This window comes from Nuphar pumila, chromosome 1, assembly GCF_984573655.1.
Source record: "Nuphar pumila chromosome 1, dmNupPumi1.hap1.1, whole genome shotgun sequence".
NCBI lineage: Eukaryota > Viridiplantae > Streptophyta > Magnoliopsida > Nymphaeales > Nymphaeaceae > Nuphar > Nuphar pumila.
The window spans coordinates 27,613,146-27,627,417 of record NC_143249.1 but is presented as its reverse complement, the minus strand read 5'-3'; the positions used below and the strand labels follow the sequence as shown (position 1 = coordinate 27,627,417).

Below are 14,272 nucleotides of genomic sequence, written 5' to 3'. Positions count from 1 at the left end.
TGATCCTAGAACACTATATAACAAGGATTAGAAATATACATAAAAACAAAAACAAGTTGAAATTTACATTGCATGATGCACTTGAAAGTTGAAATGTGCACCCATGAAATCAACACTAGCAACTTTTCCAATACCAATTATTTTCTTAACTATTCTTTTTTATTTGTTATTATTAATACAATTTTTATTCCTTTAAAAAAAACTATCTTTTTTTTTAATGAAATCAAGGAAAAATAAAATATTATTAAGAAAAGCATAATTTGAATACAAGCGGAAAGTTGATGAGAACCCAAGAAGCAGTAGGGTCATAATTAATAACCTATCATTACAATTGCATCATTTGAATCTAGGAGGGCCCTTTTTTCATCCCCCCAAATAAAGCACATTAGTCACCATGATATTGAAATTGACTTGAATTGAGCTCAACCACATTTACCCTTACGCCTCCAATCAATTTTTATTCATCTTCAAGTCTGCTGACCATCTATAACATATATGTGAGCTCCTTAGTTCTATATTGGAACACCAAGGATCAAGGTCGTAAACAGAAAAGGAACCCAAGTTAGACAAAAGAGAGCTCAAACTGAGGTGTCATGGAGTGAAAGGAAAAACAAATGCACAGAAAAAAAGGAAAAAAATTGGAGAGAAAATAGAAAGACTAATGACTTTACATAGGTGAAAAAAATGCCGAAAAATTGAAGAACCGTGATCCTCTAGGCATTCCCTTAAAAAAAGGTGTCTTTCTAATTAACATCCTTTGGAAGACTAAATCTGGGAAAAAAGAAAAAAGAAAAAAGGTAAATATCCTGATTTATCATGACTTTTACCCAAAACATATCATGATACCTATTTCTTTGCCTATTTTTTTGGAAAATTCTAGAATTGAACTAAATAGTGATATGGCCGATGCAGTTTTTGGATATAAGGTAGAAGAGAGGGGTGTGATTATCAGCTTGAATACTTACATTGGTAAACGGTAATTATTCAGTTTTTAAAAATTTACTAAACTACTATGTGACTAATACTTTTTTTAAAAGAAAAAAATAAACAATTTTCCAAGCAAATTTTTAATTACACTCACAAAATACATGGTGCAAATGTCATTTAGAAAAAAGTAATAAAGAGCCAAATTTTTGCCTCCTTTTTATATATTTTATTTAAGATTAAAAAAAAGAAAATATGACAGAATTTTGACTCACAAAAAAAAGTGTCCATGCCAGCGAAGGTGAACAAAGAGGACTTGATATACCATGATGCGAATGAATTCGGTTTCGACGATTTAACATCGATCATTACCATGCATTGAGCTGTGATAAGGAATTATCTTCTCCATGTGAGTGTACTTCATATTGGGGTACCCTTAGGGTACGGTTGATGCGCCGCTCCCAGCGTGATTCGGACGAAAATCACGCTGGGAACAACGATTTTCAGCAAACGTTGGATGCGGCGGACTGCGTTCCGCGCATCCGCCGCGTCCATTTTGATGTGTAATTTTTGCTCCACCCCTCCCCCCGTTACAAAAAAAACAGAAGTGAAAGAACGTAAAAAAAATGCATCGACGGGCCGCCGCACCCATCGATGCTTCTCTCCACTGATTGAGCAAGGCAGAGGGGCACCGACTCTCTCTATCTCTTTCGATCCACCTCTACAGATCAACCACAGCGGCAAGGCCTCTCTGCGCCTCCCCCTTTTGTCAGAGTCGGAGCAGCCCCCTCTTGTCGAAGCCGGAGGGAGGGTGCCGAGCACCCCCCCCTCTTTCCCTCTCTCCATCCTCTCTTTCGATAGGGGAGGGGTGCAGCCCCTCCATGTCTCACTGTGCCTCCCCCTCTTGCCGAAGTCGGAGCCAGAGGGAGGGTGCCGAGCACCCCCCCTCTTTCGCTCTATCTGTCCTCTCTTTCGACAGGGGAGGGGCACAGCCCCTCCCTCCGCCTCCCCCTCTTGTCGGAGCCAGAGCCGGAGGGAGGGTGCCAAGCACCCCCCCCCCCTCTTTCGCTCTCTCCGTCCTCTCTTTCGACAGGGGAGGGGCACAGCCCCTCCCTATCTCCCCGCGCCTCCCCTTCTTGCCGGAGCCGGAGCAGCCCCCTCTTGCCGGAGCCAGAGCCGGAGGGAGGGTGCCGACCCCCCCCCCCCCCCCCCCCTCTTTCAGTATCTTCACATCGTCATCAAACAAAGGACATTTGGAACCTAGAATTTGAGTATGGTCCAAACAAACGTTGGACTTGGAACAGTTGTTACGGAACGAACAGAACCAATGTTCTGTTCCGTTCTTTTTGTTCATTTTGTCCAACCCTAGACAAGCCATCAAACATACCCTTAAAGTCAAGCAGCGACAGGTGCAAGGGAGGACAAGCGACAAAAGCACATGTATGGTGACCCTCTGCAATAACTTCATGCTTCACAAAGGACACATAAAGACTTGCAGGGCATTCATTGCCATGAACTTGTGGTATGCTTCAAAAGTGGAAAGGAGTTAAATCTGAGACCTGATATTTCTCATGGAAGTGGCTTAATTTGCATCGAAATACCATCCTCGAGGTGGTTCCAATTATACAATTTGCGCGCTTAAAATCCATATACAGCTCCGTAAAAAGTGAGTGGGAAAAACAGTAAGAAACATAGACATGGTCCGACCGAAGGGGGGTTGGCTTAGTGGAGTGGGGCCTTGGCTGCTAGATGGGTAGTCAAGGTTCGATTCTCAAGGGCGTCTAGGCCCCAAGGACAGGGGTCTTAGCCTCGGAGTTTTATGCTGCCGGCACGATGACCGTAGGTATGGCAGGTTGGGAGAGCACTACCAGGTCTTTGTGCCGGGTGCTGTTTCTTAGGGTTATAAATTAAAAAAAAAAAAACAGTTTGTGTTTTCACTAAATTACATCTTAAAGCCTTTTGCTAAAAAAATATTCATCATATGGGAGGTTTCTCAATAAAAAATACTTTTGAAAAGAAAAAAAAATGCCATTTCCTAATATAAAAGTGCATTTCTCACATCAGCAAAGGTTAAATTTCATGTTGGAGAATTGAGCATCTCATAAAAAATCAGAAGCGTGTGTTTTCGCACTTTAGAGGCGAGCTTCATACAAAGTGAACTTTTGAAGATTTTAAGAACTTATGGTAGGTATTACTTAGCCTATATAATTGTTCATTTCAAAAGTACAAGTAAGGTGCACGTTTGTGCGAGTAACTTTGCTGAAATGTTGTCTCTCTGTTCTATCCATCCAAGCACTTTTTATTCCTCCATTTAACTTTATGTTTATAATTCAATTGAACAAATAGTAATATGGCCTCATCTGCTGATCACCCTCTGGAAAAGAAATCCTATTAAAATTGCAAAGATAAGGCATAAAATGAAATTCAAGTCATGAAATAGAATGTACAGATAGTGCCTAACTTTGGTTCAAAGTTCCCCTATTAATTAGTCCAAAATTTTTAAAAACTTGTTGATGAAGGCCAATATTCTAGAAAATTCAGCAGTCCACATATTTTATCCAGTTTGGTTCCACTCATCCCCTATGTCATCCCTCATCTTCGTACCCTTCTTAAATCTTGTAATGAGAGTTGTTTTGATCAAATATGACCCTATAGATGGATTCAGCATGGTTGATTTTAAAATAATCATCTTTTGGATCGTATTTTTTGACAAAAACATATGAATTTTTAAATCACAATTTTGTGTTTTGTTAACAGTTGATTTTGAAACACCAAAAAATACTGCACACAAATCGGATTTTGGATATTTAAACTTCTATCACATCTCTGGAGACCAATGAAACCTCAAGGAGCAGTATGAAGATAAGGATGACTTTGGGGATGAGTCAAACCTATTTGTATTTTATCTTGCCGAATTGTTTTTTTATATGCTTTATGTTGCCCATAGTAATGACATGGTTGCAGAAAAAAATAAATCTGACGATGTGAACAGTGCACTCCATGGACCATCACCCCAGGCAGCACATATATAAAAGTAGCAAAATATGTGAAAATTTGGTCGCAGGCCCACAAACACAGAATGAGCAATGGTCATAACTTCATATAACACGGCCATGTATCTGAAAAAAAAAGGTGCACAGCAGTGTTCTCATAACACGAGGCCATTCAGGTTGCATTATGAACTACTGCAGGCCTTCGCCGAATATGTCCAAACCACCGTAAACGATTCTCTCTTATCTTATTTTCAATGGGTGCAACGCCTACTTTCTTACGTATCTCCTCGTTCCGAAAATATCCACATGTTATAGGGCATTGTTTTTTCATGGATTACAAAATTGCAGCTGTGTTGTAATTGGAAGATTCAAGAGCTGATTCCCACTGACCAAACCATGTAGTAATTGGTTTTTCCTAACAGCTGAAGGGTGCAGACAACCTTAATTTTCAACCGTCTAGCCTATAAAAAAAAATCAATCTTTTATTTAATTATTTATTTTAAAATTTAACCTTACAAATGTGATTTACATGGTCTGCTTAGTAAGAAAAGACGTGTCATCGAAATATGACAAGTGACCAGGTTTTTATAAGGTTTCAAAAAGCAAAGACTCGGAATTTTTATAAATACAAAGATCCATAAAATTATACTTTTTTTATCAAAAAGTATAATCCAACTGTAAATTTTTAGCAAATCAAACATGGTAAACATATGTGGGGTCAGATTTGTTAAACATAACTTGAAACATAAAAAATCAATACTGTCCACGTCATATGGAGGGTTAAGATATACACATTCTGCTAAATATCATAAAATAATAAAACGGCAAGTTAAGATTAAACAAAAACCACCTGCAGCTATGTTTTTTATTAACTATACCGTGTTAGAATGAAGAAAGAAAAAAAAAAGACAGGAAATTAAGGACCTTCATTTCTTGTACTGATCAGCTAATAAGGAAACGTTAAAAGGGCACACCTCTCGGACACGTTTTCTTTGGCTCTTTCTTCTCTAACTTTAAAAGAAAATGACTGTGACGAAACAGCCTGTACGCATTAGAATCCCGTTGAGATAAAAAAAATTAGAATTTCAAAGAGTTTGTTCATCATTTTGCCAAAGTCAAAAGCCGGTGTCAGCATAAGCGATGAAGCAATTGCTGATAACCAAGTCGGGAGGACATCCTATATGCTGATGTCACATTTGCGACAAGAGTTTGAAATGGGGTTCAAAGCTGGGAGGAGAAGAAATCGAGACACAGCTGTATAACAGCAAAAGCTTGGAAATCTTTTGATATCGAAACAAGTGAGAATCAAGGGTTCATTAGTCTTCTCCCACGTACCAAAAGGCCAATCTACAGTAACAATGGCGCTAACAATATATATATATATATATAGAAAGATGGACCGTCCAACCACAGAAAAATCCAAAATCTACTACTGATCATGATAATCGACGATGTTCCTATTCTAACCATCTAGTGTTCATTTACATAAAGTTTATTTTTTACTAAATAAATTATATATAAAGAACAAATATATAAGGTTATGAGATGCTCAAACATTTGATAAGGAGAGTTTGGCTATAGAGTTTGGATCTTCTTATGATTGGACAGTTTTACTTCTTTATTTATTTATATATATATATATATATATACACAAAGTGGTAGCTGTCTGCCACTATTTTGTGCTTAACAAAAGTAAACCCGTGTGCATTAAACGTCAAAAAGACCTTTAGTAGTGCTTTTAAGCGCCCCTAAAAGCTTCTTTAATGATATCACATGCACTAAGCATCCATTGCATGCACAATAAATGCTCATCGCACGTCCACCAGTTGGGTGGTAAAAAACAACTACCCACTATATATATATATATATATATATATATATATATATATATATATATATATATATATATATATATATATATATAGGGTAATACATCCGAGCTAAAATCAAATATATAAATCACATCTGTGTGCTCAGAATTTAAAAATACAACAAACAAACAAGAAAAGCCTGAAAAACTCCTTTACCATTACCTATAAAGAGAGGGATGTAAACGTGGTAAACTTTTCCTTATGTCTTAGATTTATATTATTAGCAGATAAGTTCACATAACTGCACCAAGATAAAAAAAGAGGAAAATTTGGGCAGGAAAAAATACAAAAAGAAAATTTGGAGGACAATATATACCTGGACCCCCCTCTCAAATGGTATCAAAACCTAGAAGTCGCGGAAAGAGGGGAAGCACGAGCCACCTGCGTCCTTTTGTGTAGAACTCACTCAAAGTGCAGGCACAGTAGTCCCCTCATTATTACTCTCCGTATGGCCCCTTTGCTGATTCTTCTGCTGCGTCCTTCTGCTCCTTACAGTAGAAGCTCCCCAGTTCATTATCAAGACTTTCATGGCTACCCTCCGTCTCCCCGTTGTTATATAATGCCTCTAGGTATTGGAAGTAGGGGCACGTCCTAGAGTTTTCCCTCCTTTTCCTGTTACACTCCTTTGCTTTCCTGAAATACTTGTTGATGTTCTCCCATTTCTCCTTGCACCTCTTCCCACTCCTCTCATAACCCAATTGGCCAATCTTCATGGAGATCTCTTCCCAAAGCCCACTCTTTGAGACCCCCTCTTGAAACCTTCCTTCCATAGCTGTTCTCAATCTTATGAGGCTCAAGATCTCACATTTGGGCCACCTCTTGCTGCTGTTGCCACTGCTGGTGCTCTCATTATTGTGATTGTTATGACTCACATTGCAGCATATCTCTTCCTTGTTGGCCTCGCATTCCTGCAGCTCTTGCATGTCAAAGCTGGCGGGAGGCGAGGAGGAAGCCCTGGTGCATTCTTCTCCCGTCACCTTGCGCAGCGTCTCCATGACCGTGACGTCATGCGCTTGGATCCATGCCCTCTCCTTGGCCCAGAATTCGTGCTCCCTTTGCAAGCGACTGCTCTCTTCCTTTCTCCATGCTTCCTCCCTGGCTAACCTCTCCTCTTCATTGCGCTCTAGAGTCTTCACTATCTTCTCAAACCAATCCTCTTGTCTGTCCATGAATCTCTTCATCTGTCTCTCCATGTAGGCCTTCATCATTCTCCTCCAGCTCTTTCCATCCATCTTCTTCTTCTTCTTCTTCCCCTTCTCGTCTTCTTCCCTGCCCAACTCCTCTTCCGACGAGCCCGAGCTCATCGTCGTTGTGATGTCGAATTCGGAAATGCCAGGCGAATCCATGATCTTCTCTTCGATAATTTTCTTTCCATGAGAACAGATCCCCACTTCCCCATTGTGGACCTCGAGATCAAACTCGCTGTTGGTACTCGAATTCATGTTAGGAGTGCTGTTGTTGTGATTAGTCTTCCCCTCTCCTCCACCACACAAAGCCTCAAGTTGAGCATAGAACCTATAGTGCTTGCCTTCCTGCCTCCCCGTTCTTCCATCCTTGGTCTTCTTATAGTACTTGTACAGATTCTCGAATTTCTCCCTGCATTTCTTCCCACTCCTGTGATAACCATACCCTTCTGCCATCTCTCTGCAAGCAAACAACACCAACCATCATTCGTTTCTCCCTTCTCTCAAAACGAAAGAAAAAATAAAAATAAAAGTAAAAGAAGAGAACAACCCGAGGTACCATACCAACATACATTTATTAATTCATTTTTATTCCCTTTACTAATTTTATCATGTTATACTACACACAGGGCCAAATCTCAAGGGCTTTATGCACCAATCTGCACATCCAATTTACATACTATTCTGAACTCCTTTTTGTAGTTCTATTCTAAAAGCAGGGAAAAATAACTTTAGTAGCAAAAGAGAGATGAAAGCAAGATCCGGTTTACCTGGATAACTCCTCCCACAGTGGGCCCTTTTGAGTGGCTTCCCTGAATTTAGAGTCCAACTGTGCCCTTAGCTCCAGAAGCGTGAGGGTTTCATGTCTCGGCCACCTGCTGTTCCCTCCATCCCCTCCTCCACCTCGTCCAATCTCTTCCATCTTCCCACTCGGTGAATAAGAACCCGTACACCTCCTCACATTATCACTACCAATACCGCAATTGTTGTTTCCATTGTTACGACTACCCAAGAAAACATTCCCACTACCATTTGCAGCAGCATTAGGAGTGGCATTGCTAGTGGTTGTGGGAAGAGAGTCATCGGAACAAAACTCTAACCTCTGAGGGAACATCATCCCGCATTCCAACGGAGCCACCACCTCCTCCTCCCCCACCACCATCATGCCGGGGTGGTGCTGCCGGCCGAACACCCCACCGTGGAAGAATCCGGGCAACCTAAACGGGTTCTGAATCACCATCTCCGGCATAGAGAAGGGAGGAGGAGGCGGAGGAAGGAGAAAGCGGTGGTGTTGGTGGCTCTTCAGAACGGCCTCCAACTCGGTTCGGCCATACGGCTCGCCCATCTCCATCTACCTTGCGAGAAATGTAGGTGGTCCTCGGCCTCACCGGAAAAACTGCCGGCGGAGGACGAGAGAGAGAGAGAGAGAGAGAGATTATCTTTTTCTCCTCGCTCTCTCCTTATCTGCGGTCAGTGCCCTCGATCATAACAGATCGGACGCGCGACGCGTTTCCAATCGGCGTCACCAGATGATGACGCGCGTACAGAGGATACGATCACGACGCCTTTTTGACTACTCGAGCGTGTCAGCCAATGGCTCGCGAGGCGCGGTGCGCGACAGTGACGTGTGAGGACCCTACGACCACGTGGGCAGGGCTGATGACGTGGACAGACAATGCGTCGAATGATTGGCTTCTAGATTGGTCCCCCGGGGCCTACACGTCGCCACGCTTGAGGGTAACGCAGGAGTCGGACTCCTCTTTTACACCTGACCTGGATGTCTCGTGAAATTTCCGGATCCACCTAAACGGGTCCGGACTTATATGTTTATATGGCTTGGCTCATTCTTGTGGCAAACGGAGATAAGTTTGTGCCCATGGCAAGCCCAAGTTTTTTTCCTTGATATTTACGTGGAGAAACCACATTCAGGATCGTTGGCTCTGTAGGTCGTACTTACTGTAGCTATCTTAGGGATGGCAGTGGTTTTGGGGAAAATATGGCCCGCCCCACCTTGCCCTGTTTGAACTAGGGATGGAAGAGATGAAACGGGGATGAAGGTTAAAATCAAAACCTGTGCGGGGATGGACTTATGCTTTCTCTCATCCTGCCTCATCCCCGTTCCGATCCCTGACTTACCCCATCCCCAATCTTTCTAAGGGATGGCAATGGATCGAGGGGAAACGGGGCCTCATTCTGCCTCGCTTCTTTTAAACCAGGGATGGAAGACATGAAACGGGGATGGAGGTGGAGATGGAGGTTAAAATTCAAACCCGTGCAGAGATGGAAGTGAGGATGAAGGTCCAGATTTTGAGATACGGCTCCCGCCCTGGACCACTGCCTATCTTGGATCAAGCTTACCCCTTGCCTCAAGGGAATCACCACAACACCATTCTCTTAACCTAGTGGGTCAAGCTCAAACCAGCTTATTTACAAAATAAACACATTATTTTAAAGTTGTAAACAACAAGATTTGATTTCTAGATTTTGAGACACCACCCCCGCCCTGGTCCACTGCCATCCCTAAGTTTTATAGGACGACTAATAGGCCCGCTTTACTATATGGTACGAAATGTTGAGCTGCCAAGAGACATCATATTCAAAAAATGAGTGTAGCTGCGATGTGTATGCTGAGATGGATGTATGAAAATACAATAAAAGATAAGATTCAGAACGAGGTGATACGTAAGAAGGTAGGCGTTGCACCCATTGAAAATAAGATGAGAGAGAATCGTTTATGGTGGTTTGGACATATTCAGCAAAAGCCTAATGATGCTCTAGTTAGAAGGATGGAGAAATGGAAGAATATATTAGTTAAAAGAGGTGAAGGTAGGCCTAGGAAGACATGGATGGAGGTGATAGGAAAGGATATGAATGCTTTGAACCTCACCGAGGACATGGCATTGGATAGAAATGATTGGAGGAGAAGGATTCATGTTAAGACCCAGAATGATTTTCTTTTTTGGTTCATATCGCCCCAATTGTTTTGGGATGAAGGCATAGTTGTTGTTGTTGTATGCAAAACATTTACCATTTATACTACATGATATAAAAATATATGCAAGATACACTTATTACTATTTAAGGCACACTAGGATCATCGACCAGGGGGCTCGTCCTGCATCTTCTTTGCTCTTTCATGTACTGTCAAATATTTTTCATTTGGTTAGGAATAGACCTTCATCGGATTCACCCCATTTTTGCTAGCTGCCCTGATCTTCTTGTATAGCTGAGGGTCGATCGATACCTCATCACCCTAAGCTTTTTCTGATTTTATCTTTAAATATAACTAAGTTTCCTCCTTCCTAATTAAAAAAAATATTAACGAGCTACACAAGCTGTAACACCTGTTCTTCTGTTCAGCTCTCCAAGCCAACTTCACAATGTCGAACCACAGGTGGCTCATCTTGTTTCTCAGCCACGCTCTTTAAGCCTTTGCATGAATCCCACATCTCGTTTTAAGTAATGTTACAGATCTTGTTATTGGATAAATCACGGCCAGGGAAAATCTCGTGATATATTTTCTCATCTTTTTGAAAAATATGAGAAAAATATGTAATTACAGACCTATAAAGTATGGGCAATACAAAATAAACTAGTAATCTAAAAAAAAAAATCACTGCATTATTATCATGATAAAAACATTAAAAATATTGCCTTTTTTTACAATATATACTGCTTTTGCAAATTACGCGAGAAAAATGAGATACTTCAAAATGTCGCCGATATAATGTCACATTGGTTTTTAGATAGGTTTGGAGTCGTCAAAGGCCGGTTATGCGTACGCAAAGAAAAGGTGTTGTCATCGTGATCTGATCTGATCCGTCCACTATTCGTGTAATTGCATTACACGCTGTGGAAGATGGGTCAGGTGGAGTCAGAGAACCGACCCAGGTTATTATTGTTGTGCACGAAATTTCAACGGCTTAGCAACGGTTAGGGTCCTGACTTCTGACCCAGCCCTTGAGTCGAGGCAGACCCAGTCCCATCTGGTAGGACTGACAGCCCTTCTCAATGAAGTCAGGCTGCGTCCAGAAGCTGGGTCTCACATTATTAGGCCAGATGGTGATCCTGCTGGGTTGTGACATGACCCAAAACCAAGTTCCATCCAGGTCTCAAGAGGAGTGATAATTGGATCATAATTTACCCTAGTCGGGTCCAACTCATAGCCCTCTTTCTTATTTTTATTTTTTTTGTTGTTTGTAAAATATAATTGTATAGACGTGATTACATGCTCTTTTTAGTAGGAAATAAACTGCTTTTGGAAAGCCAGAATCAGACGTATGCATAGGCATGCAAAAAACAATGATTATAAATGCACTAATTTTTCGTGACCCCAAAAAAATATTTTCAAAGAGTTTATTTATTTTCACTAGATCGGCTGAACACATTTATTGAAGATTGATTGGGATAAAATCACTTACAGGGAAGGAGGACAGTTCAATCAAAGGATGGTTCAACATCTATAACCAATGATGATCAGACAACATTCTCTTTCGATTGAGTTTTTTAATGGATCGGGCTTTATATATTATATTTTTATATTTATTTAGTAAACAACATATTTTAGATTATGAATTTTCAATATTTTAGATGCATTTTTAAAGTAGTACAAATCAACAGTTGGCAATACTTTGCATTATAAAATTGTAAGACTTTCATTTTTCATGTTTCTGAAAACATGTGTAGATGTTGTAAAATCTTTATGTAAAATATATTTTTTATTAAACACGTTATAAACAACAAATATATAAGGTTTGATCAATGAAACACTCGAAACCCGAAGAAGAAGAAGAACCATCTGATCATCATTGATTATAGATATTGCACCTTTCTTTGGTTCCCAAATATATGCCTTTTAAGAAAAAAATACCAATTATTCAGCTGTATCAGGGGATACTGATACTAAAGTGAATCGTATCGGCAAAAAACTAATAAAAAACATTATGTATCAATCAGAACGTGACATGCGTTAAAACCATTAAAATAATTTAACAATTAATTTTTAAATATTTATTAAAAAATAGCCGATTCAGGGATTATGTGTATCGATTTTCTGCCGATATGATAAGTATTGGCTGATACACACCGATACTGACAACATTGGTCACAAGTTGGACTTGCATCTGACTTTGGCGGGGATGCCGTATCTGCTTGATGTGGGATATGAGATCCAGTGTGTCCTGCATTTCAAACGCTACCTAAGAAGGTGTTTGATTGCACAGACAGTAGCATCCATGGATCGCTACTAACCACGCCCGATGCACACGATGCAAATGGCACACACGGGTAGTACCTAAAAGACGGCATCCCATGAATCCAATGGGACACCTAAAAAGCGTCATGCGGTGTTCCACCGCTTCCCTTAGAGTAGTGGTATCCGGAACACTCAGGACAAAAACCGAAAAATTAAAAAAAAAAAAGACAACAAAAGAGTGAAACGCCTGGGAAAAAAATCATCTGGCTTAGGACACCTGGACACCCGGCCAGCAATGTCAAAATAGGACAGCTCTACACTGTCTTGTCCGCGCATTTAGACGGGTACAAAAATTTCAGCTTGTTCTAATTGGTTCCCAATTTGACCCACTTTTAAAGAACGCACATGAGCCAATCCCTGGGTTTTAGACCTCAGCCTTTGTCCACCATAATTAAGAACGCACGGCCCATTCATTATGGCTTATTTTGACTGATGGACCAATTTTCATGCACTTGATTTACATATTATGGCTATTGATTGGAACGGATCCTTAATACCATCTCTTGATAGACCAAGTTTACTGTTTAATTTCTTTATCGTCGTTGGTACTTGGTCCCTCGGTCAAGGGTGTCTCCTTTATGATAGCATTACGCATTAAAATGGCATGAGCTATCATTGACTATGTCATCCAAGCAAAATTTCAAACTCATCGGTTATCCGACCCGTCCAAATAGCAACAATGAGGTTCGGGTTCTGGATTCGAGTTATGTTGGCTCCTGAAAATAGAAGCCCAAATCCAACCCGTATAATTTAAAGGGTGTTTATAATGTATTTTCTTTTTCTTTTTCTTTTTTATGACGACGAACCCTTACTGGTTGATGGGTCTGCCTTCCAATGAGGTAAACCCCAGGTGGAGTCACTGACACCCAAGGCCCTTAGGGAACCCACCAGTTAAAGGCACCTGCATAGCCAGTGGGAATCGAAGCTGGGACGAAGCGGTCAGCAGGTTAGGTCGGATATTCGGCAAAATCATGATTCTATAAACCATGGTTCGTACATAAAGTTATCAGCTTTTTTTATCAAGATTACGATGCCTGCAATGCACGACTAGCATTGAACAAACTATAATGAATGAATGTATACAGTCTGATCTACTTAAAAATATGCAAGTGAGAAGCTACTTGTTAGGCTACAAGCATGGAACATTTTCTGCAGTTCATTTAATGTCACAGTATGTTGAACCTGCCTTCACATTTATGAACCTGATCCCAAGCACGACCATTGAGTGAAATCCGCCGCTTCACAGATTCGAACCCTGGACCACCGACTCGTCGTTTGCACCCTGCCGTCCCTCGTCATCAATGAGACGAGGGACGCGTTGGTCATTCGCCAACGGATCAGGATAGTTTCGTAATTTCTGGAATTCACCCCTGCAAAATCGTCAGAAGCATTTTTTTTTTCGGGTTCCCAGGAATCGATTCGCCCGGCGACCCCTTCTAACGCTGCTCCACGTAACGAATTGTATTCCGACACGTGGCGTGGCAGAAAATCCCCTGACTTCTTTTTTTATCTTAAATTTACGAAATAGTGAAGGTTTGAGATCTGTTTGCGTGAAAGGTCAGATCTGGCTTAGACCACGATGTTCATAAAACCATGAGCATTGTGTCCATAAATCTTTATGGAACACCGGCTGGGCTCGCCCAATGCTGTCAGTATCCGTATCGGCCCTAAATCGTTTGGCAAACTATTCAGGTCTATTGGGCTGATACAGATTCTCAAGTGAATCAGTTAAAAATAATACTACAACAACAACTACGCCTTCATCTCAAAACAATTGGGGTTGGCGATATCATGAACCAAAAAAGAAAATCATTCTGGGTCTTTCACATGAATCATTCTCCTCCAATCATTTCTATCCAATGCCATGTCCTCGGTGAGGTTCAAAGCATTCATATCATTTTCTATCATCTTCATCTAAATCTTCCTAGGCCTACCCTGACCTCTTTTAACTAATATATTTTCTCATTTCTCCATCCTTCTAACTGGAGCATCAGTTAAAAATAATATTAAAAATAAATGTTAAGTATTTTTATATTTATTAAAAAA

The 14,272-nt window shown here is 40.7% G+C and overlaps 1 protein-coding gene across 1 annotated transcript; it reads right to left on the bottom strand.

The window, feature by feature from the left end:
• Positions 1–5,966: 5,966 nt before the first annotated feature.
• On the bottom strand, positions 5,967–8,226 carry LOC149848489 (trihelix transcription factor PTL-like). The gene is made up of 2 exons (XM_090011735.1): positions 7,743–8,226; positions 5,967–7,432 (listed from the first exon to the last, which is right to left on the bottom strand). Exons 1-2 carry the CDS (start codon positions 8,219–8,221, stop codon positions 6,226–6,228), a joined length of 1,686 nt encoding a protein of 561 aa, XP_089867861.1. The 5' UTR covers positions 8,222–8,226; the 3' UTR covers positions 5,967–6,225.
• Between the last annotated feature and the right edge of the window lie 6,046 nt (positions 8,227–14,272).